At 41.3% G+C, this 23,609-nt stretch overlaps 1 protein-coding gene across 1 annotated transcript in view; it reads left to right on the forward strand.

Moving 5' to 3' along the window:
• LOC127057291 (multiple epidermal growth factor-like domains protein 6) overlaps positions 1-23,609 on the forward strand; it is a 290,208-nt gene that overhangs the window by 248,205 nt on the left and 18,394 nt on the right. The window contains exons 21-27 of the mRNA XM_050966209.1: positions 6,265-6,393; positions 11,737-11,865; positions 17,732-17,860; positions 17,948-18,076; positions 19,646-19,774; positions 20,686-20,814; positions 22,080-22,211. Coding sequence (XP_050822166.1) covers positions 6,265-6,393; positions 11,737-11,865; positions 17,732-17,860; positions 17,948-18,076; positions 19,646-19,774; positions 20,686-20,814; positions 22,080-22,211 — 906 coding nt within the window. The remainder of the gene's footprint in view (positions 1-6,264; positions 6,394-11,736; positions 11,866-17,731; positions 17,861-17,947; positions 18,077-19,645; positions 19,775-20,685; positions 20,815-22,079; positions 22,212-23,609) is intronic.

The following is a 23,609-nucleotide window of genomic DNA, read 5'->3' on the forward strand; positions in this document are numbered from 1 at the left end:
AAACCAAATCTTGGCTATTTTGTTTCACATGCAAAATTATCGGTTAGTTTAGGTAGATACAAATGTATGTGTTAGAATGAGACAAATTAATCCCTCGTGCATCTTTTGCCCTCTAGTGGAAATGAAAGCACTTTGCAATTTATGTGCTATAAGAATATTCAACAGATTACAAATCATGGAAATTGCACATATTATTTCCTTTTTCATTCTGTCCAGGAAGTGTTAAAAGAAATGAAACAGTTTAAGTTCTGAAGGAGAAACTTGTAAGGTAATTTGTGAACATTGTGCAAGGCTCTCTTTTAAAATAACTGATCCATGCCTTATTTTTATTACTCAGTTCTTTTTTCTGTCTTAAACAAAGAATTTGCTGACTCCATAAAAGAGAAATGAATCCTAAGACTTATGCATGAAAAATTAAAAACCATAAAATGGAATAATGGCCTTTTTTCCCAACAGTCTTTTTCTTATAGCTCTCCATAAGATCTTACAACACCAGCTGGGCAGTCGGAACAATACAATACTCTACTGATTAGAGCAAGGTGATTTTTTTTCAGCAAATAGTAAAGTTGCTAAAAAAAATACATTTTCCAAGGTTCTGAAACTATTCATAAATTTAGTTCAAACTCGGCAAATACTTTGAGCAAAAAAATGGAGGAAAACATATGGAGGAAATGTTGAAGTTTCATTTCAGTGTTTTCAAAATGAAATGTTTTGGCATTTCATTTTCATACATTGATTCAAAGAGGCATTCAAAATGTTTTGTTCAACAGAACATTTGTTTAGGGGGAGGGAGAGCTCAAAGTTTTCACCTTTGGCCTGCTAAACCCAGGATTGTGAGTTCAAACCTTGTGGGGGCCATTTAGGGATCTGGGGCAAAGTCTATCTGGGGATTGGTCCTACTTTGAGCAGGGGGTTGGACTAGATGACCTCCTGAGGTCCCTTCCAACCCTGATATTCTATGAACCTGGATGAATATGTTTTGTCTTTTCATTTTGGTGAGGGGGAAAAAATGTAGGGGAGATCAGGTTTGGTTAGAAACTAACCAAATTTACCTTATTTTATTTTTTGGTTTGGCTATCTATAAAACAACAACAATTATTCACTCACTTCCACCACTGATACAATCCACGGCAGATATATGGCTTCATGCAAAAGGACTTGAGGGAAGTAGAAGTGCTTGAGACATTTATAACTAGACTCCATGAAGCATAAGACAATATTCTGCAAGGAACAAATCTATGCTAGCAAGAAGAATGGATTAAATGAACCACTTTTCCTTCTGCTTATCTTTCTCTGCTATATAAATTGTGAGACAAGTTAGTCAGTCTTGAGATAATTTGGTTGTTCTTCCTAGAGTATGTCTAAAAACAAAATTTCTGAACTTGTCAACTAAAATGAAATCAAAATGAAACACAATATATTTTGTTATATACATTATTTCTGGGACTGGAGAGGTAGGATAAAAGGACTGGGACAAGCAGTTGGGGTGGGGAAGAGACTGTTCAGGGATAGATTGGGTGAGACAGGCAGAGGGGATCAAACTTGAGGGGGAATGCTCCAAAGAGTCAGTGCCTATTAGTGAACACTTCCCACAAGAGCCTGGAACGGAGCTCAAGATTCCTGAATGTCTCTAATCCTCAATTGTCAGCAAATGTCTGTGAAACTCACTGGCAAAATGTGTGTCTCATCCCCTCTTGTGATGGTGGTCCACACAGAGTGTGACTCTTCTTGGGGTGCCCAGAACTGGAACTCATCTTGTTACCCTCCTGCCTCAGCAAGAGAAAGACTTGCTTGTGTTTAATGGTGTATCAGCTCCCTGATGCCACCAGTCTGTTAATCACCCAAACCATCATGGATCAGTGTTCATGTCATACTCCCCGTCAGTACCCAGCCCAGGTTATGGAGGCGAATGATGCAACCAGCAGACCAAATTCGGTGATGTATCCTGGTCACGTACCACCTGCGCATATGCTAAAAAGAAAAGGGCTCTGCCAGCTCACTGTCCCTTGCAGGTAACAGTCAGTGCACTGCAGCCCCTCTGAAAGTGTCCCCCTGTAGTATCCAGCCCCTTTCATTGGACACTTCCTGAAATTACCAGAATTGCTGTCCCCAAAAGAACAACGTACACTCAGCTTGACTGGTACAACTCAGGATCAGGTCCTTTATAACTTCACAGCACTGAGATATAGTGAAAATAATCATCAGTTTATTATCAAAGGCTGAGATTTAAGAGCTAGTGAGTAAGGATAACAAGTGGAAATGGAAATGGTTACATATAAAACAAAAGGTGTAACATGCTTTCTAGAATATAAACTTAACTTTAACAGGCTAAACTTTTGTCTAAAGTAGCTTGTCACACCTAAAGCAATCTCCCAGCAATTCCAACCAACAAACAGGGATCCTCCTGTCATAAATGGAAAAGGCGCTGTCCTTTTTGCTTCCTCGGTGAGGGATAAAAGGGATGTTCTTTTGCTTTCTTCTTATACCTCAAAATCCACTGTTTTGAACCTAGAGAAAGGATGACACCCCCACCCCTCTTTCCCAGTGCTTTATTCCTCGGTGTACTGTCTTACCATCCTCATATTGATGTAGTATGCAAATAGACTTCCATTCTGCTGGTTTACAATGCTTATTCTTCATGTAAATCAAGGCAGACAGGTGAATCTACGCCCTTTTGTCTGGCAAAATCTATTTGCCAACCCTGTCTGGGACAGAGAGTCAAAAACTTATTTTCAGTAGTTGGGGAAGGTAGACTCATAGACTTTAAGGTCAGAAGAGACCATTATGATCATCTAGTCTGACCTTCTGCACAATGCAGGCCACAGAATCTCACCCATCCACTTCAATAACAAACCCCTAACCTATGTCTGAGTTATTGAAGTCCTCAAATTGTGGTTTGAAGACCTCAAGCTGCAGAGAATCCTCCAGCAAGTGACCCGTGACCCATGCTGCAGAGGAAGGCAAAAAACCTCCAGGGCCTCTGCCAATCTGCCCTGGAGGAAAATTCCTTCCCAACCCCAAATATGGCAATCAGTTAAAGCCTGAGCATGTGGGCAAGACTCACGAGCCAGACACCCAGAAATTCTCTGTAGTAACTCAGATTCCATCCCATCTAACATCCCATCACAGACCACTGGGCAAACTTACCGGCCGATAATCAAAGATCAATTGCCAAATTAATTGCCAAAATTAGGCTATCCCATCATACCATCCCCTCCATAAACTTATCAAGCTTAGTCTTAAAGCCAGATATGTCTTTTGCCCCCACTACTCCCCTTGGAAAGCTGTTCCAGAACTTCACACCTCTAATAATTAGAAACCTTCGTCTAATTTCAAGTCTAAACTTCCTAGTGTCCAGTTTATATCCATTTGTTCTTGTGTCTACATTGGTACTAAGCTTAAATAATTCCTCTCTCTCCCTAATATTTATCCCTCTGATATAATTATAAAGAGCAATCATATCCCCCATCGCCCTTCTTTTGTTTAGGCTAAACTAGCCAAGCTCTTTGAGTCTCCTTTCATAAGACAGGTTTTCCATTCCTCGGATCATCCTAGTAGCCCGTCTCTGAACCTGTTCCAGTTTGAATTCATCCTTCTTAAACATGAGAGACCAGAACTGCACACAGTATTCCAGATGAGGTCTCACCAGTGCCTTGTATAACGGTACTAACACCTCCTTATCTTTGCTGGAAATACCTCGCCTAATGCATCCTAAAACTGCATTAGGTTTTTTAATGACCATATCACATTGGCCGCTCATAGTCTTCCTGTGATCAACCAATACTCCGAGGTATTTCTCTCTTGTACGCTGAGTCTTACACACTACTGGAACTTAATAAACAATAATATGCAGTATACAGTGATTCAGTTAAGAGTTGAAACCACATGCAGTAATTTCTACTTTGCAGCTTGATATCGGCTCGCCCACCAATGAGAATAAACAGAGGGCCGACTAATACTTCTTGACTGTTTGACACCAATATATGTTCTATTTCCCCATTTCTCTGAGACAGCACATGTTTGGAAGGTACAATAAGTCTCAAAGCATCCATGCGACCTTGAAGAAGCTACTGGCTGGACTGACTGAAGAAGAGAATTGCCATTCCACTTGGAGTAAATGAGCCAGTTGTATGAAATCATATGTTCAGAAAACTAAGCTGCCACTGTCAAGTCGAAGTGAGCTTCCCAGAGATTCCAAATCAGACTTTGCAGTGTGCTACCACTACTACCTTTTGTCACCAGAAGACTTACATTCACTTTCTATTTTAGTCCACTGATATCTACAGATATTGCACTGGATTTCATTGTATTATAGGCAGGATAGGTAGCAACTCTCTCTTTTAAAAGACTCCATTTTCAGAAGCAGCAGCAGTGGAAGGATTAGATTGAGCCATAAAGCCTGATGATGAGAAATGGAGGGACTGGCAGCTGGCAGGTGGAGGAATAGGAGGTGGGGGGCAGAGCCTGGGAAACTGGAACTGACAGAGCAAGGAGACGGCAATGAGAAGGCCAGCAGGGTGTTGGGGTCTGGGGCTGGTGAGGCAAGAAACAGGAACAAGGAGCCAGGGGTACATGGGTGGGAGGTGGTGGGGAAGAGACAGGACTGGGGCGGGGACAGAAGGGATCAGGCTTGGAGGAGAATGAGGGAGAAAAGTCTGTGTCCACTAGAGAACGCACCCCTCCAGAACCTGGAATAGAACACAAGATTCCAGAGGCTCAACATTCCTCTGTTATCATCTTTGAAACCCACTGGCAAAGTGTGTCGCATCTCCTCCCTCCCTCACCTCCCTCCAGACAGAGGATAACAACCTCTTATTGCTGTCAGTTACTCAGTTAGCTCATATAGCAGAAGCCTATGCTGTAGATCTAAAGGTTCCAACCAAGTTGATGATCTGTTCAGTTGTTAGTATGATTCCATATGGTGGAATTTCTGTGGGGGGGATTTGTTTGTGCATTGGGTCTTTTCTTCTTTAAAAAAAAAGGTAGAAAATTGTGCACACAAAATTTATCTCATTTTACCAATGGGGAACTGAGGCACAGAGATTAAGGTAAAAAGTGTCCACCAATTTTGGGTGCCCAGTTGAGATGTTTATGTAGAATGATTCTGTTATAGGAGTGCTGTCAAATTTGATTCATTAATGTTTGTTAAGTACTCAGAAATTGTATTAATTGGCATCATAGCAAAACTCATGAGAAAATTAATAATTCTGCATTCAGAGCACCATTTAAGTGGTGTGCAGTAAGTAAGGCCTACTGCCACACATTGAGCAATGTGGCTAAAACAAAATATTGCATAGCTGCTCATTCAGTGTCCGTCCAGACAACCTTTATTCTATCACTTCCTAACTTTTTAGAATTTGACTATGCAACCTTAGCATTCTTTTAGCATAGTATTTTGCACGTAATATGGATAGAGAAACCTCTCGACCACTGAGACAATCGTTGATAGTTTATTCTCCCTATGTCAAGTGTTGGCACATACGTAGCCTGAATCATCAGGTCTACTCTTTCTCACACTCTGCAAGTGTATTTATTGAATCTCTGTGATTCCCTGAAGAGGCCCTGCCACATTTAGTTTTTCTTGGTGTTCGTTGCCTACCAATGTGAATTATCTGCTTCTTCTAGCAAGTTTTTCCTGTAAACACTGAACTGCAATAATATGTCATATATTTGTTTTGTAAAACTCTTTAGAAATATAGCAGGTCAATCAATTGGATCATATGTCCCCAAATCTAAAGATAAGGAGATGGGAAAGGGATAATCTAAACTTTGTGTTATACAGAATTGCCTAACCCCTTGAAATCCACCTTATTTACAAATGCATCTCACAGAGAACAGGGAAGTCTTTCCTCTTTTTAGTCTATTCACCTTTTTCTTCACAGCTCCTTTTAATAACAACCGGTTTATGTGAATTCACATTCATTAGCTCTCTAGTCTAGTGGTTTTGGATTATAGGCTCAGCTGCATTTCCCTGGGTAGCAATCTATACAACAGTATAATAATCAGGGTACATACACCCAAATCATAGGGCATGCAGAATAATGGGACTCGTGTGTGGATTTCTCCATTCACTGCTTTTCAGTTTTAACCTTTAATGGGACACAGGCTCCCAAGTATAATTTCAAATTGACTGTTTAACTAAAAAGGGCACCAACTAAAACGTTTTCTCATGTACAGAGTTTCCAGAAGCCAAGAGCCAGAATTTGCAGTTTGCCAGACATGGGAACTGCTTTTTAAAAAAAACACCCTTTTTTCCATTTTTAGCTTGTCCAGGTGGATTTTTTGGACTTGACTGCCACCAGGTGTGTGAATGCAAGAATGCAGCTCACTGCGACCACATCATAGGAACGTGCCAGTGCCTCCCTGGATGGATGGGAGCCAAGTGTGACCAATGTACGTATAACAACGAGCCCAGCAAAGCTCTGACAAAGCTCACAAAAGCTCGTCTTTCTAACTCTGAAAATTGCTCCTGATTAGGTGTAGAAGAAGCTAGTAAGTTAGATAGATCAGTCACACTTCTTTCCAGAGATGCCATAAATGGAAACAATTTTTTTGGTTGGCATACAAATAATCTGTTATTTCCTTTTACTTCCATTGCAATACATCAAACGTAAGTGTTTCACAGTACGTCCCATTTTGTTTTTCTTTTGTGTCCTGCAATATGTTAACCGAACTTTTCATTTCTATGAAGTGTTAAAGGGCAAAATGTTAGTCCCCAGGATTGTTTTGCTATTAGGGTGGAGTGGGGGTAGGTGTTTTATAATTAATTCTTAGAAATGTCATTTGCAAAAAAGGTAAGTTCCTGGAATTTCACAAACAGTAAGAATGAACTGTCCCAATTAACAAGGCAGGTTCTGAGGTGGTTGCTTTGTTTCTGTTTTGAATAGACATTATTGCTGGATCCTCTGATAAATCTGCCAGCAAATCTGATGGAAAGTCATTCTTTTCCTTATCTTCATAGCATCATTTGCAGGCATCATTGAGCCTTGTTGTTCGAAAAAATCAGTAATGGTGTTTTCCAAATTAATTTTTTATTTAAGCTTTAATCCTTCAAACACTGAGGATAACTCCTGACCACAGTGACCTTAACAGAGCCAGGATTTCACCCTGAAAATACAGTATAATCATCCTCTGCAGACAGCACTGTGGCGCTCAGAACAATTTACACTCATCCATGGCAGCATTGCATAATAAATAGATTCTTATTATTTGTGGAGGCCTGTACAGGGCTCGTTAGACCCACAAATGTCATGATTCTCTCTCAGCTATTTAACACACTTATTTGACAAACCATTTTGTCACCCTCCTACAAACTCCAACCACCTTAATTACCAAACCCTACTGCAACTTTTCCAGACATGCACCCTGATTTGACCAACCCTGATTCCAGCCCAATCCCCATAGTGGCCTGCTGTCATGAGACATGCAACAACCAAACAATCCTGCTACGTCTACCTCTGACCATATCCCATCTCTTTCCTGCAATTCCCTGTGCACACACAAGCTCACACATCCTCCCTTCTATCTAAAGATCCTCTCCCATAACCTCCTCCATCCCCTGACTCCAGGGACAATGTTGTAGAACCTTTCTGCTGTCCTCCCAAACAATTCCTCAGTGCCACCACCCAGTCTTTTTTCCGTCTACAAACACCTGGACCAGCTATTCCACCTTCGGTTTAATGTATTAAAATTCTTCATGTCAATGGTAATCTCTCTTGCTACCCTGTTTATAAGTTAATCAACTGGCTTTGTGAAATATAGTGCCATTGAAATATGTCTGTGCAGTTTGGGAGCAGAGGTGTTGCTGAGTGGGTCTGTTGCTTGTTTCTTGGTTGCAGTCCATTTATACTGCCCTTCAAAAGATCCACAAAGTTAGCAATCCGTCAGCTTTGCTCTTGACTGCTCTGTAAACTGTATTAAAAATTGGAAGCTTTGTTCCTACATATTTTATTAAATTCAATTAAGAAATGAGGCCCTTTGTCATAGGCCTCACATGTCCCCCTTCATCTTCCTAGCAAAGTCTACTGGGATTACATAAGAAAGCAACTATTTATTCTCTTGCACTGGAACCATTAAAGCTTTATGCTGCCCTTGATTTATCCCTTGTGCTAGTTAAGACACCAAAGGCTTCAAGACTCCTTTTGCTTGCAAAAGGGTAAGGTCAAATAACAATGCACAGGGGTGACCTGTTTCTCCCTTAGCTAAACAATGTATCATCATCTAGTAATGTACTACATGGATGACTTTGCAGGTTTGGCCAAAGGTTGCTAGTATTAATAATAATAATAAACAATGTATGGAAGTGGCCTGTTTCCAGGTCATCTAACCCCAGATATGATTATATTTATATCAGGGCCGCTCTTGACAGCCTTAGTAATGGGGAAGAGGGCTAAGGTTTGGAGGAACCTAATTAAGACAGAAACAGAGTTGATCTAAGACTCAGCAGTATTAAGAGCTGCTGGCATAGGGAAGTCCCAGTGTGCAGATGCGAAAGCTTTCAGAATTACTGACAAGACAGGGTGCAACCTATCTGAAGAGAACATGTAAACAAGGAGGGTTAAAGAAATGAGTCTGACTTGTTTTTTCACTATGCCAAGAGTAGTGGCCTGCATGACAGTTTGAAATGAAACACTAGCAACATTTACCAGCATCGATCACTTATTTCCAGAAGTTTAACTTGAGATGCCTAGTTCCCTGAGGAGTGAAGTGGCTGATTCAACTGAGGGATCTTTCAGGTTTCTTTCTAGAAGTTGCTAATATCAGTAACTCAAGGGTTGATTAATCCTGCCTTCTGCCCATACACAGTGTGGTAGGGGGAAAGGCCATGAGAAGCTTCTGACCCACACAGCTCTGCAGAAGCAGAATGGCAGGATCCCTCCTACAGCCCAGGACACTGAGTGCATGTCTGGTGAGTGCACCTGCACAGCTTCCACAAAGGATGTGGGATAGCTAGCTAGGCACGTCCAGTCAGCTCTAGTGCACATGCTGCCATCAACAGCAAGCACTACACAGTGCTTTGGGCCAGAGGAGCAATAAGCAAATTGTTAAGCTATCCTGCTCTGAATCTACAAGCTGGCTTTTGCACTGGGTGTGCAGCCAGCTCCATTCTACCCCCAGGTACTGGTGAGATATTGTCCACCTGTAAATCTTTTTAAACAATGGCACCTATAGAAGAAGAAGAACGTTCTAAGATTTGGATCCATTGTACTGTTTGTCCTACTGCTCCAAACAGTATAATTCAAGCCTTGCAGAGAGTACTCTGACCCCTGCTCTGCTGGGGGCATTCACACATGCCTCTTTGCCTTTGTTCTGTGTTGTGTATTTGTGCTGGCATTTCCTGGAATCTGCTCACTCTCACAGCTGGAGGAGCAGCATTTGTTTTCAAGTAATGAGATGTGCAGGAGGATGCTGAAAAATAATTCTGGCATCATGGGATTTTAATTGATTTTTACCTAGCCACCTAAAGTAGTTTATAAACTAGTATCTTTACACTCCTCATCAAAATAAGAGGAAGAAAAATTCAATTCACTCTGCTCCATCAGCAGAGAAACCTCAAGCATAGCTTGATTTCACTTGCTGTTTCAGTCTTCCAACATTGTAAATCCTCTGCTAAGTAGTCAGGGCAGGTGCAAGGATGTTTCTCACCCTAGGCAAAACTTCCATCTTGCCCCCTCCCATCCCAGCCCTGTAGCAGTTCTCTGCCCCCTCCTCCCTGAGGCACCCCCCAACACACAGCAGCTCCCCTCAGCCCGGGGAGCTGTGTGGCAGCTCCCCGCCCCAACTCACCTCTGCTCTGCCTCCTCCCTGAGCATGCCGTCGCCGCTCCACTTCTCCCGCCTCCCAGGCATGCGGCGCCAATCAGCTGTTTGGCACCGCAAGCCTGGAGGGAGAGAAGCAGAGCGGAGCGGCGTGCTCAGGGGAGGAACTGAAGCTGGGGCAGGAAGCGGTTAACCTGCGTGCCACGCCCCCCCTTACTTGCTACAGGTGGCCCTCCCCGCACCCCCCTGCCCCAGCTCCCTCCGCCTAAATGCCGACGACGACCGCGGCAGCCAAAGATCCAGCCATCACAGTCGTCGTTGAAGAACCTGAAATGCCTCCGCCCTCCCAAATGGTAGTGCCCTAGGTGACCGCCTAGGTCGTCTAATGGGTTGCACCGGCCCTGTAAGCAGTGTGCCCCAAAGATGAACCAAGAAGGCCTGTATACTCCTAACAAGAGACAGGAATGTTTAACTTTCCTCACCAAGAGTTCCTGCTTTTGTTTTGGAATTTCTAATTCACTGATAAATCCCTTCTCTCTCCTAGTAGGCATAACAAGAGATTTATATGCACATGATGTAAACTTCTGGTGAGATACACTCTCAGGGTTAATCAGGTGACCTAGTAACACCCTTTTATAGCATAATTCTGATTTGTATAGTGGACACCCAATTTAAATCTCTCCCTATAATCAAAGTAAATCTCATTCAGGTGGTCTGAGTCTTTAATTTGGTGATGCAGATAGGCCTCATCCAAAATATATAGATTAACAACATTGTAACCGGGTCCCTGGACTTGGCTACAGTGGTGATACAGATGGGATCTAACTGATTTAAAAATATATATGTTGAAAAGGAGCTACAAGTGAAATGTCATCCATGTAAATCACACTGGGACACTGAAAAGCCTCAGACAAGAAGCTGCAGGTTATGAATAGGCCAAAAGCGTCAACCACATTCACAACTGAAGTGAGGAAAATTCCATTCTTCCGTTCTCTCTCTCTCACTGATGAGTCTTGCATGCAATACTACATCTTGATCCCCAAAAGGGCTAGGGATTTTAATGAAAGGTCGAAGTGTGGGCCCAGTTCTATGAGGTGTTATGTGCCAAAGTTAATGGGAGCAAGGGACACATGGCATTTCACAGGATCAGACCCTTTTATTTTGTCTTGGAAAGAATGCCGATGGTGTTTGTTATCTCTGGGAAAACAAGTATGACAGCATAGAATTAAAGCCTCCAGTAAGACAGACAACAACTATCTTATTCTTTTAACTTGGCCATCTATAAGGACATTCCTGCTTTTCTTCCTTAAAATACCTTTAGTGATACTCTAGAAAGCAAAGTGACAACATACTCCATTTACTGCCATTTAAAGGGAGAGAGAGCCATGACAATGAAGACAGCAGAAATCTTGTAATGCCATTTTGTCTATGGGAGGCAACACCGGTAGAGGACAAAATGGAGCTGAAGCATGGATACAGGGTTAAGTTTTCACCTGAGAGCCAGCTGCTTACCCAATGTGATAAAGTTATCTCTGCTTTCTGAGCAAAGAATAAGGCTTTGGGTGAGCTAAAGCATCGAACTGTGAAAAATGAACAATGAAAACAATGAAGTTGTCAGTTCTCTTACCAGGCTGCAAATAAATAACCAGCCTGTCAAGCTGTCTGTTCTGCTGGACCATTAGTTTAAGACAAAGACATTCCAAGGTACAGGAGGATGACAGATGATATATCACCCAAGTGATTCGAGTCTTTGATAAAAATCTGTTCAGAATGCGTTCAGACGTATTTTTAAGCTCACATTGTTTAGTGTCAGGTCTGGTTAATATATGAACTTAATGCGTCGGTATGATATGAACGGTGTTTCATAAGAAGCCAATTTCTTACTGATTTCCCTTGAATTGGGTTATGTCTGAATTTTGCTCTGTATGATGCCTCCTTTGATGTGTTGTAATTGCACTTTATGGTCCTCTCTTTGCAGCTTGCCAGGGTGACAGTTATGGGGAAGGCTGCAGTCATGCTTGTAATTGTCACAATGGAGCGCGCTGTGATCATGTAACCGGGATGTGTATTTGCGTAGCAGGATGGAGAGGAGCTACCTGCCAGCAAGGTGCAGTGAGACCTTACCGGTAACTTCTGTTGCAAGAAGATGACAGAAGGGGAAAACAAAACTTCTTACTCGGGGATTTTTATTAGTATTTCAGTTGCCAGCTTTGTACTTTATCAAATGGCTTTTGAACAAAACAAGATAAAATAGAAATATTGTCCCAACCCACTGGCTGATGTCTTCAAAGTTGGCCAGAGATTTAGCCACACAAACCCCCATTTGTGGAAGTTCTGTATGTTTTTTGCAGAACATCTTAAAGTTAATTTCCACTATAGGGATTCGGTGTATCCTGCCTTAGGAAAAGGGACAGACAAATACTGGTCTTTTAGAAACTGATTTGTGCTTATAGCAATTTATACAGGTGATTACTGAATAAGGGTGGTCTTTGGTACAGGCTTTACTGTATGGTAATTAAATATATGTACAAATGGGCCACACAGTCTGTAAAAAATAATGTTCTATTTGAGGGACAGAACCATTTTAAGTTCAGGTTGTCCTATATCTATTAATATTTATTAAGTGTGTGGGCAGCTAGGAGAAGTCTGCACATACATGGTACAGGGACATTATTATTAGTTAATATTACAGTGTTACAGTGTTGTTATTATTATCATAGTATTTAGGCCTGGGCCAGGACCCCATTGTCTAAGGTACCATACAAGCACAAAACAGTAAATGTTGAAACCAGGAGTACAAAGTGAAAGGTACAGTAGAGAGTTCCAGGGAATAGCTGATTTGGTTAAGAGGGATAAAATGTCCCAGAATGTAGTAAGACAGAAAACCTGCCATCTTTGAAAATTAAAATGAAATAAAAAATAATCCAGGCAACATCAAATGTTTATCCAATTTACCCCCTTTGGACCTATTTCAGTTTAAAAACGGAAGGTTTGGAATGTCTAGATAAGTGATCCGGAACCAGCAATGTAGCCTGTGCTCTCATCCCAATGTAGCAGTTATCTTCCTACAAATCGCTAGTTTGTGGTTGCTCCTTACACAATAAGCTAAATCTAGGATTGAATGTCCTCACTGGGAGCTTTGACATTCACTTTGGAATTGCTAAGTGAACAAATCTGCAGCAAAATGGTAGCTATTCGTATTTTAGGGAAGTCTGAAAGCACTGCACACTGCACCATAATAACTCTAGCTCAGGAACCAATCCATGCAACAAACCTCGATGCCAACTCTGCCCACATATCTACACCAGTGACACCATCACAGGACCTAACCAGATCAGCCACACCATCACTGGTTCATTCACCTGCACGTCCACCAATGTAATATGTGCCAGCAATGTCCCTCTGCTATGTACATCGGCCAAACTGGACAGTCGCTATGGAAAAGGATAAACGGACACAAATCAAATATTAGGAATGGCAATATACAAAAACCTGTAGGAGAACACTTCAGCCTCCCTATAGCAGACCTTAAGGTGGCTATCCTGCAGCAAAAAAACTTCAGGACCAGACTTCAAAGAGAAACTGCTGAGTTTCAGTTCATCTGCAAATTTGACACCATCAGCTCAGGATTAAACAAAGACTGTGAATGGCTTGCCAGTTACAGAACCAGTTTCTCCTCCCTTGATTTTCACACCTCAACTGCTAGAACAGGGCCTCATCCTCCCTGATTGAACTACCTCATTATCTCTAGCTTGCCTGCATATATATACCTACCCCTGGAAATTTCCACTACATGCATCTGACGAAGTGGGTATTCACCCACGAAAGCTCATGCTCCAAAACATCTGTTAGTCTATAAGGTGCCACAGGACTCTTTGCTGCTTTTACAGATCCAGACTAACACGGCTACCCCTCTGATACTTTTTAAAATCTAAAGACAAAAGGACTTTCCACTTGCTTATGATTTCCATGGGAGAGGGGAATATAGACACACAAGTCTTTCCCTCATACTGATGGGTACAATATTGGCTGAAATGTGAAGTTTCTCTTAAGGAAATAGCCTCAAATACTAGAGAGTTTTTGGTTGTTTTTGTTTTGATTAACTGTAAATCAACCACTTTTTCAGTCAGAAGGACCCTATATCAAACTACATATTTTCAGACACAAATGGTTCCTTTCTATTACAGTGCATTGTGGATTCTTCTGTGTGTTTGGTTTCTCTGATAATTTGATCATCTGGGCAAGGCAGGGAGAGGGAAGGGACTGTTGGGTAAGTGTCCTCCTCTAGTCACTGGTCCATTTGGTGGCCTAGAACCTACTGCTGCTAGCAATTTATGGAGTTATCACTTGAGCACTTAAAGCACAAGCCTCTGCCCTTTGAGCTAAATTTCCCAAGCTCTAGTTCCAGTACCCATTGTGAGAAATTCATTATATGTACTTCTTTAAATTAAAAATAGGCAAGTTATAGAATATCATCAGCCTGCTGTGGATAGAAAGATGTAATAGTTATAAAATTGTGTATCGTACAAAGTAACCATTAAAAAGTGGAACCAGTCCATAGCCTACTAATTATTGAGAAAGCTGTGAAGAATCAAGCTCTTGCTATCATAGGTGAGGATGGGAAAAACTAGAGATCATTGTTTTGGGATACAATTAAGCATTTTCTTCACTTATCATTAAACAAATTTCATTGTAAAACCTTTGATTGCTGTCCTCAAAATGGCCTGTGGCTAAGAAGCTATAATAATAAACTTCAGCTATTACTAAATTTCAACTGTTGCAGCCCACTGTGTTCTGAAGTGGCCTGATTCTGCTCCCAAACCAGTTTTACATTAATGTAATTCCATTGGTTACAATAGAGTTACTCCTGATTTACTCCAATGTAAATCAGAGTGGAGTCAGGCTGTGTAGGTCAAATCCAAACCTGACTTACATCACTTGCACGATCAGTCAGATTGGTGTAAAACAAGGTAGAGTTAGGTTCTATGTATTTAACTTGCATTATCCTTCTTAGAATCTATTGCTTTCCTGTACCGTAAATAGTTTGCTTACTTTAGGTTGTTAGCCGTTTTGTATTCTGAATGTTGCACAAAATTCCTAATTGAATTGACATTTACAGTTTACATTGTAGGGGGAAGGATTATAGGGTATTATAACTGTCAACATTAGTAAAATTTCTGTACAGATATAGTTCATATAGACATGGCTTCTTATTCTTGTAGTTTATGTGCATTTTTAATAGGAGTTTCCTGCTGGTGAGGAGGATGAAAGTCTCAGGGAAGGAGGACATCCAGTTGGAGCAGAGGGAAATGATCCCATAGTTGGGACCCTCCTTCCAGATGATGTTGTATATCCTCTCGCACTGAGGATATCTCTCCGGGGGAGGGAACTCCAGTTATTAGGAAGAGACAGGTAATAGTTATGGGTGATTCTGTCATTAAAAACATAGATAGCTGGGTTTGTATTGACTTATCTGCCTGGTGTGAAGGTTGCGGATCTCTCGAGACATCTAGATAGATTTATGTGTAGTGCTGGGGAGGAGCCAGTGGTCATGGTACATGTAGGTGCCAATGACCTAGGGAAGGATTGAAGAGAGGTCCTGGAGGCCAAATTTATGCTGCTAGGTAGAAGATTGAAGTCCAAGACCTCCATGGTAGCATTCTCTGAAATGCTTCCAGTTCCAGGCACAGGGCCAGTTAAACAGGCAGAACTGCAGGGTCTCAATGCGTGGATGAGTGTAAGGAGGAGGGGTTTAGATTTATTAAGAACTGGGGAAACCTTTGAGAAAGGGGGAGCCTATACAGGAAGGATGGGCTCCACCTAAACCAAAATGGAACTAGATTGCTGGCACTTAAAATTTAAAAGGTCATAGAGCAGGGGAAAGCCGACAGGTCCAGAGGAGCATGTGGTTCGGACAGAAAAATCTCTTAGGGGACTATCTATAAGTGGAGATTCTCTATGTCCTGTTAAGGAGGAGAGGATGGAAGATAATAAAATACACGTAGGACCTGATTAGAAACAGTCAAATGAAAAAAAGTCCCATTCAGTTACATCATGTAATGGCAGACAGCTAAAAAGTGACAAGTGCCTCGTATTAAATGAAGATATTGATATAATAGGCATTACAGAAACTTGGAAGAATGAGGATAATCAATGGGACACAGTATACCAGGGTACAAAGTATATCAAAGGACAAAACAGGTCCTGCTAGTGGGGGAGTGGCATTATATGTGAAAGAAAGCATAAAATCAAATGAAGTAAAAATCTTATGAACCAAACTGTACCATGGAATCTCTATGAATAGTAGTTCCATGTATGAATAATAAGAATATAGCAGTAGGGATATATTACTGACTACCAGACCAGGATGGTGATAGTGACTGTGAAATGTTCAGAGAGATTAGAGAGACTATTAAAATAAAAACCTCAATAATAATGGGGAAATTAAACTGTCCCCATACTGACTGGGTGCATGTCACCTCAGGATGGGAAACAGAGATAGTTTCTTGGCGCCTTAAATGACTGCTTTTTGGAGCCGCTACTCCTGGAACCCACAAGGGGAGAGGCAATTCTTGATTTAGTCCTAAGTGGAACACAGGATCTTGTCCAAGAGGTGAATATAGCTGGACTACTTGGTAATAGTGACCATAATACAATTCAATGTAACATCTCTGTAACAGCACAGCAGCCCAACATTGTGGCATTTAATTTCAGAAAGGGGAACTACACAAAAATGAGGAGGCTAGTTAAACAGAAATTAAAAGGTACAGCATCAAAAGTGAAATCCCTGCAAGCTCCATGGAAACTTTTTAAAGATGCCATAATAGAGGTTCAACTTTAATGTACACCCCAAATTAAAAAACATAGTAAGAGAACGAAAAAAGAGCCACGATGGCTAAACAACACAGTAAAAGAAGCAGTGTGAGGCAAAAAGATATCCTTTAAAAAGTGGAAATTAAATCCTAGTGAGGAAAATAGAAAGGAGCATTAACTCTGGCAAATGAAGTGTAAAAATATATTTAGGAAGGCCAAAAAAGAAATTTGAAGAACAGCTAGCCAAAGACTCAAAAAGTAATAGCAAAAAAAAATTTAAGTACATCAGAAGCAGGAAGCCACATAGATGAACATAATGTATTATGTTATATATATATACTATATATATATATATAGTACTTAGGTTTTCAGAAAGCCTTTGACAAGGTCCCTCACCAAAGGTTCTTAAGCAAAATAAGCTGGGAAGATCTTCTCATGGATTGGTGACTGGTTAAAAAACAGGAAACAAAGGGTAGGAATAAATGGTCAGTTTTCAGAATGAAGAAAGGTAAATAATGGTGTCTCCTAGGGGTCTGTACTGGGCCCAGTTCTATTCAACATATTCATAAATGATCTGGAAAAAGGGGTAAACAATGAGGTGGCAAAATTTGCAGATGATACAAAACTACTCAAGATAGTTAAGTCCCAAGCAGACTGTGAAGAGCTACAAAAGGATCTCTCAAAACTGGGTGACTGGGCAACAAAATGGCAGATGAAGTTCAATGTTGATAAATGCAAAGTAATGCACATTGGAAAGCATCATCCCCATTGTACATATAAAATGATGGGGTCTAAACACTTGCATTAAATGTCAAAGCTTCCTTGTGAAATAACCTGTATCAAATGGAACTCTTTGCCAGAGGATGTTGTGAAAGCCAAGAGTATAACAGGGTTCAAAAAAGAACTAGGTAAATTCATGGAGGATAGGTCCATAAACGGCTATTAGCCAGGATGAGCAGGGATGGTGTCTCTAGCCTCTATTTGCCGGAAGCTGGGAATGAGCAACAGGAAGTGGATCACTCGATGATTACTATTCTGCTCATTCCCTCTGGGGCACCTGGCATTGGCCACTATTGGAAGACAGGATACTGGGCTAGATGGACTTTTGGTCTGACCCAATATGGCAATTCTTACGTTCTTATGTTAAATTTTGTTTGCAGCCTGTCCTTCTGGTTTATATGGCATGAACTGTTTGCAGCACTGCATCTGTCGCAATCAGGCTGTGTGTGATCATGTAACTGGACAATGCATTTGTCCCAAAGGCTGGACTGGTATAGCCTGTGAACTTGGTGAGTTCTATCATGTTCTCCATTTGCTTTGGCTGGACCTTTCATTCACTTATGATTCTGATAAAATTCTGCCGTTATTGATTTCAGAGTGTGAGGATGGGAAGTATGGAGAGAGCTGTGAGGAGAACTGTAGCTGTGGCAATGGTGGAATTTGTGACCGACATTCAGGGAAATGCAACTGCCATCCAGGATGGATCGGGGACCAGTGCAATGTTGGTAGGAAGGCTAATTTCTTTTATTTGACTGATTGTAAAGCTTGATTCTGTAATAAGCATGTTATTAATTAATGTTTCCTGTATTTTTATTAATCATTCTATAGCTGTGGCTGTCCATTTCAACTCCCAAGGGTCTCTCTTTCACTTCCATTGACTCCTCTGTCTGGAACTCCCTCCACGACATTGAGTCACTTTCTAGCCTTCAATTTGATCTTAATACTTTTCATTCTGAAGAGCACTAGAGCTAGCTAATGGTTAGAAAGGAAGGCTGGTGCAGTGGTTAGGGTGCTAGCTAGGGGTTGGGAGAGCTAGGTTCAATTCTCTGTATGACCTTGGGCAAGTCACTTAATCTGTCTGCTCAGAAACGAATGGGGCACTTCCCTATTTCACAGGGGTGATATGACGAAAACTATATTAAAGCCTGTGAGGTGCTCAGATACTATAATAATGGGGGCCATATAAGTCCCTTAGAAACACAGAATTTAGGACTAAGTGTCCAGAAATTTGGACTCTATTTCAAGTTCTGCCATCCACTTGCTTTATGATCTTGGACAAGTCACAATTGGACTGTGTTTTTCTATAAGTGCTGAGAATCCACAAGTTTTATTTGTTAGTGGGAGTCAGGAATCTTTGAAATTCTGACTTTTCACTTCCTCACGTGGGCAGCAAGTTCTATGGGCATGTGGTGCCTGGGCACCAGGAATATTCCTGGCCCAGGGCCTGGCTCCAGCAATGTCTGAGGCTGGGTCTCTCCCTCCGCCCCGCCTTCCCCCTGAGCGTCCCCACCTCCGCATCCTCCAGGCCATTTAAAACAGACCAGGGTCCCCACTCATCAATGGCAGTGCAGCTGAGCTGAGAGGCTTCCTGCCTGTTCCATGTGGCTTCCCCACCCCCACAGCCCCTGGGCGGTGTGGGTCTGTGTCTCACCCCAAGTGTCCCTACAGCCAATAAGAAGCTGAGGAGGCAATGCCTGAGTGTAGCAGCACATGGAGACTCCCAGCCCACACCCCAATCCCCTGCCCCAGCCCAGGGCCTGCACCCAGACTTCCTTCCCTCACCCAAACTCCCTCCCAGAGCCTTAGGTAGGTGTGGGGTGAAGTTTTGGGGGGGGGAGTTTTTTGGGGGGGAGGGGGTTCTGGGCACCACCAACGTTTCTACAAACCTGCCACCCCTGCTTTCTCATGCCTCAGTTTCCCGTTAGCAACCTTGTAAAGTCCTTGAGATAATAGGCACAACCTACTATCATTATTAACACAATATGTTGTTGTTCAGTGTGTAGTGTTTTGCCATTATTATACAATCCATTGTGATCTCTAGGATTCCAGATTACTGCCATTTTACAAACTTTCCTGTGCATAGTCATTAGCATTCAGGACTGAATATAACAATTTTAAATATACTAAATATACTCTCTTCAAATTATAAATTCAGTGCCTGTATCATCTATTCATCATCCCAAGATGTCAAAGAAGATAAATATTGGCTTATTTGTCAGTGGCTGATGGCTTTCACATCAGCTTTCTGTAGACCAGAAGGAACCATTATTCTGCTTATCTAATTTTCCTCTCAGCCTGTCCCTCTGGATTCTTTGGAAAGCAGTGTGAGGAACGGTGTGACTGTGAGCACAGCTCTTCCTGCCACCATCAGAGTGGAGTGTGTCACTGTGAAAAAGGATGGCGAGGAAAACGATGCGACAAACGTGAGTTTCTGCTGAGAGTACAACCAAGAAATCTACCTAGTACTGTGTCTTCTCCATTAAGACCCTGATCCTGCAATAACATCATTAAGCCCTGGCATGATCTCACTGAAATCAATGGGAGTTGAGGGCACTCAGCGCTTCCCAGAATTAAGCCTTAAGAAGTACTTTTTGGTAGGCTGTGGTAGTTTTCTCCTTCTCCACGTATCAATCTGCCCATTAGCAGATTGTCTTCATGATGATGAACTACGTTGTGTCCCTTTGGTTTTTTTCATGTCAATTGCCGTCAGTCTCTAGGCCTTTCAGACCTGTATATTTCATGACATATACAGTTTTTCATTAAAATTAAAAATAAATGTTTAAATGTCACATTGAATAATTACTCTAGTGTCCCCTGAAAAGACAAAATGACAAAATTCTGACACCAGGTGCTGTAAAGCCCAAGATTTTATCTTGCAAAAGCAAGAAGTATTGAAAGTATAATTAAGACCCGACTTGGTGATTTTATATTTTTACTTGTAGTTCTTGATGACAACGTCACATGAAGTTTTCTTCTGTGCAGCAGAACATGTTAAGGTACACGTTAAAGGGAACGATCATGGGTGAAATCCTGGCCCCCTTGAAGTCAATGGGATTCTTGTCGTTGATTTCAAATGGCCAGGATTTCATTGATTGTGGCTTGGAATTCATCTCCTACCTCTGGAACTAATGTAACATTTGAACAACAGAAATAAACAGGCGTTACTGTTCTCCCGGGGAGGTAGTCTTCTTGGAAGCACCAATATTCTTCATATATATTTGCTGGGTAGAGCATGAAATCATGGGCTTTCATTGCAGTCAAGGGCCGAACGTGGCCTTTAGATTCTAAGCCCTTCTGCAATCTGTTCTAATGAAAATTGGTTTGGTTATTCCAGCTTGCTTGCCTGGCTACTATGGCAATTACTGTACCAAGCGTTGCAACTGCCCTTCGGGTACCCCTTGTTACCATGTGAATGGAGAGTGTGGCTGTCCTCAAGGATTCACTGGCTATGGCTGTGAAAAAAGTAAGTTGTTATAAAAGCATGTGACTAATTGCCCCTTGAAAAAAACCTACAGGGGATTGATTCATTTATTAAATAACTGAACAGCTGATTAAATCAACCTCTGAAGGAGTAAGGACTGCTAGAACACTGCATTAATAAAAGTGGACTAGAGCTTGAAAGCTGAATATAGATTTTCTTCTTGCAGATTGCAAGAGCAAGCAAGGAGACAAAATTCAGCAAAACTGGCACAGGGAAGTGTCCAGTCCACTTTAGGATTCTGTCCCTCCAGGGGGCAGGCAGTATGCCCACATCTGCCTTCCATTGGTGGTCTGTGGGAGAACAAAGTCTGTTCGTGGCTGTTGGAGCACCAGAAGATTATATTTTTATTATAATCATTATTTATTATTGTCAGTGGCAAGAAACACATCCATTCTGGGGTTATCTTTAAAGACAAACTGGATTTACTTTGTGCTCCAAGCTCTATGATTCTTATTTTGCTTTTCCTTAATGCAAAATTTCAGAAACCTGTTTTCTGAGCGTAATTTTTACTATTAAAAATATCTGATTATTGAAATTTTAATCAGCTCCCGATCTGATCTGTAAGACTGTAAGCTTTTGGGGCAGGGACTGCCTGTTTCTTGTGTGTGTATACAGTGTGTGGCACAATGGGATGTTAACCCCAATCAGTGGCACTGGGTGCTAAGTAATAAAAATAACGATAAATAACTATAACAACCGCCACAGCTTTATTCAAGTTGCTTTTGCTGTACCAATTTATATTACCTGAGAATTTGGCCTGATATTTCTATGACGGTGCTCAGACAGTGTGGTGCGCACCAATATAAAGAACCTAGATCTAAATAGTCAGGAAAATGCAGGCAGCATGGCTGACAAGTGACAAAATGCAACATGTACAAATGTTTGTGCTAAAGCAACCTTGAAAGTTTAAACTATTTACACAAGGGGAAATGTCTTTATCCATACATGTGGTCCCTCATGAGTTATACTGTTATTTTAGTCGATTTTACCTGACATCACACTATGATTTTCTTTAGTGACAAGAAAATTGCAGCTGGCCCTTGGCAGTTGGGCATAAATTGACTGAACAAAACAAAATCAAACAGTGAAGTAATCCCCAAGTAAATTTAATAAAACTAGAGTCCCAGAGGGCAGCATACTTCTATAGGCAGTGGTTTTATTTAATAAATTTTAGCCTGCCCTTTGTTTGAGTGCTATATTTACCAAGACAAATTTAATTCATTGGTTTACATTTCCTCTTCCCTCAGCTTGTCCACCAGGCACATATGGTAAGAACTGTAACCAACTATGTCAGTGCTCTGAAGAGAATGAGGAATGTCACCCAGCGACAGGCAAATGCACCTGCCGACCAGGTTATTATGGAATCCACTGTGACCTGAGTATGTATAATTCTTGCTTTATTCCAATTTTTTTTAAAAGTAGGTGATGGGATACCTAATCCTTTGAGGCCAGATTCTGACACCCCTACTCATATTTAGTAATACCTGCAGCCTGGAAGGTATAAAGTCCTTCTCACTGAGAGTAAGAGGAGTCAAATTTGACCCTTAATTATTGTAATTTTTTTTTTGCTGGGATCTTGAGTTTTTTCTAGAGACAAATGTTTCACAATTTTCTGAAGTCATTTTTACTCCAGACCCCTCTGTGAAATGTAACATGAACACACATCCACCTCTAACCTCCAGCAACACATGTGTATTGTATAGCTCTCGCCTCTCAAAATACCAAAGCCAGAGTGCTTCCCAAAAGCTCTGAGTGCTAAACTAAGGACAAATGGTTATTATAAAACAGGCTGCAATTGGCAATAAATCTAAAGTGATTCATAAAGTCAGTTAAGTTGCACAGCCTTCTGAGGAACAATCAAATTAAACAGATCGTTATGGATTGGAAAAGGGTGACTAGTTTAAAAGACAAAATGCCAATTCGCTGAGCATTCCATCATAAAAATATATATTCCCAGACCTACATGTCTCAGACTGATATTTTAGACAACAGTAAAGTAGCTTGTGGAGGAATGTGATGACTGATGGGAAACATGCGCTGAAGTGACTAAAAAGGAGACAGTTAATCACTTTTTAGTCACAGCTTTAATCTTGTTTTTACTCTTCATGGTGTGTCATGCCCTCTTATAAAAAGGAAAATAAAGCATCTTCACTCTTCAAGCTCAGGTCTTTCTCTCTTTGGAAAACTTTTTTTTCCCTTTCTCTCTGTTTCTTCAGAATCCTGCATGGCTCCTTTTGGTTTGCTTCCCTTTTTGGCAGCCGTTTCAGTGCTGATGTCAGCAGCCGTGTGTGCAAGTCCAGGAACAGTTAAGCACTGTGCTTCGCTACGAGAGTAGAAACAGATTAGGGGAGCTCATACTGTCATCATGTTATCACGGGTTATATTTTAAAAGAATTAGAAATGCTGTGTCTGATTCTCCTCCTATTTACATCAGTTGTACACCAGTGTAACTCCACTGTTTTCTGATTCAAACCAGTGTAAATGAGATCAGCCTCAGGCCCTTGAAATCTGAAGTACATCTCCTACCAGATTAATAAATGTTCAGATAAAGTAACATTTTGGGCCTTAGTTACTTGCCCGTGTCTTTTTAAATATATTGATATATAGCATAATATGCAAGATCATAGTATCTTAGCTTTTATTAGCCATTATATAGATGCACAAGGACCAAACATAGGCGAACTCCCATTAATTTCAGGGGAGCTTCCCAGAGTAAAAATTGAGTAAGAACCTCTGGACTGGGCCTTGGAATAAGAAAATTAGGACAGTAAAAGTTG

Source organism: Gopherus flavomarginatus, chromosome 8 (assembly GCF_025201925.1).
Source record: "Gopherus flavomarginatus isolate rGopFla2 chromosome 8, rGopFla2.mat.asm, whole genome shotgun sequence".
Classification (NCBI taxonomy): Eukaryota; Metazoa; Chordata; order Testudines; family Testudinidae; genus Gopherus; species Gopherus flavomarginatus.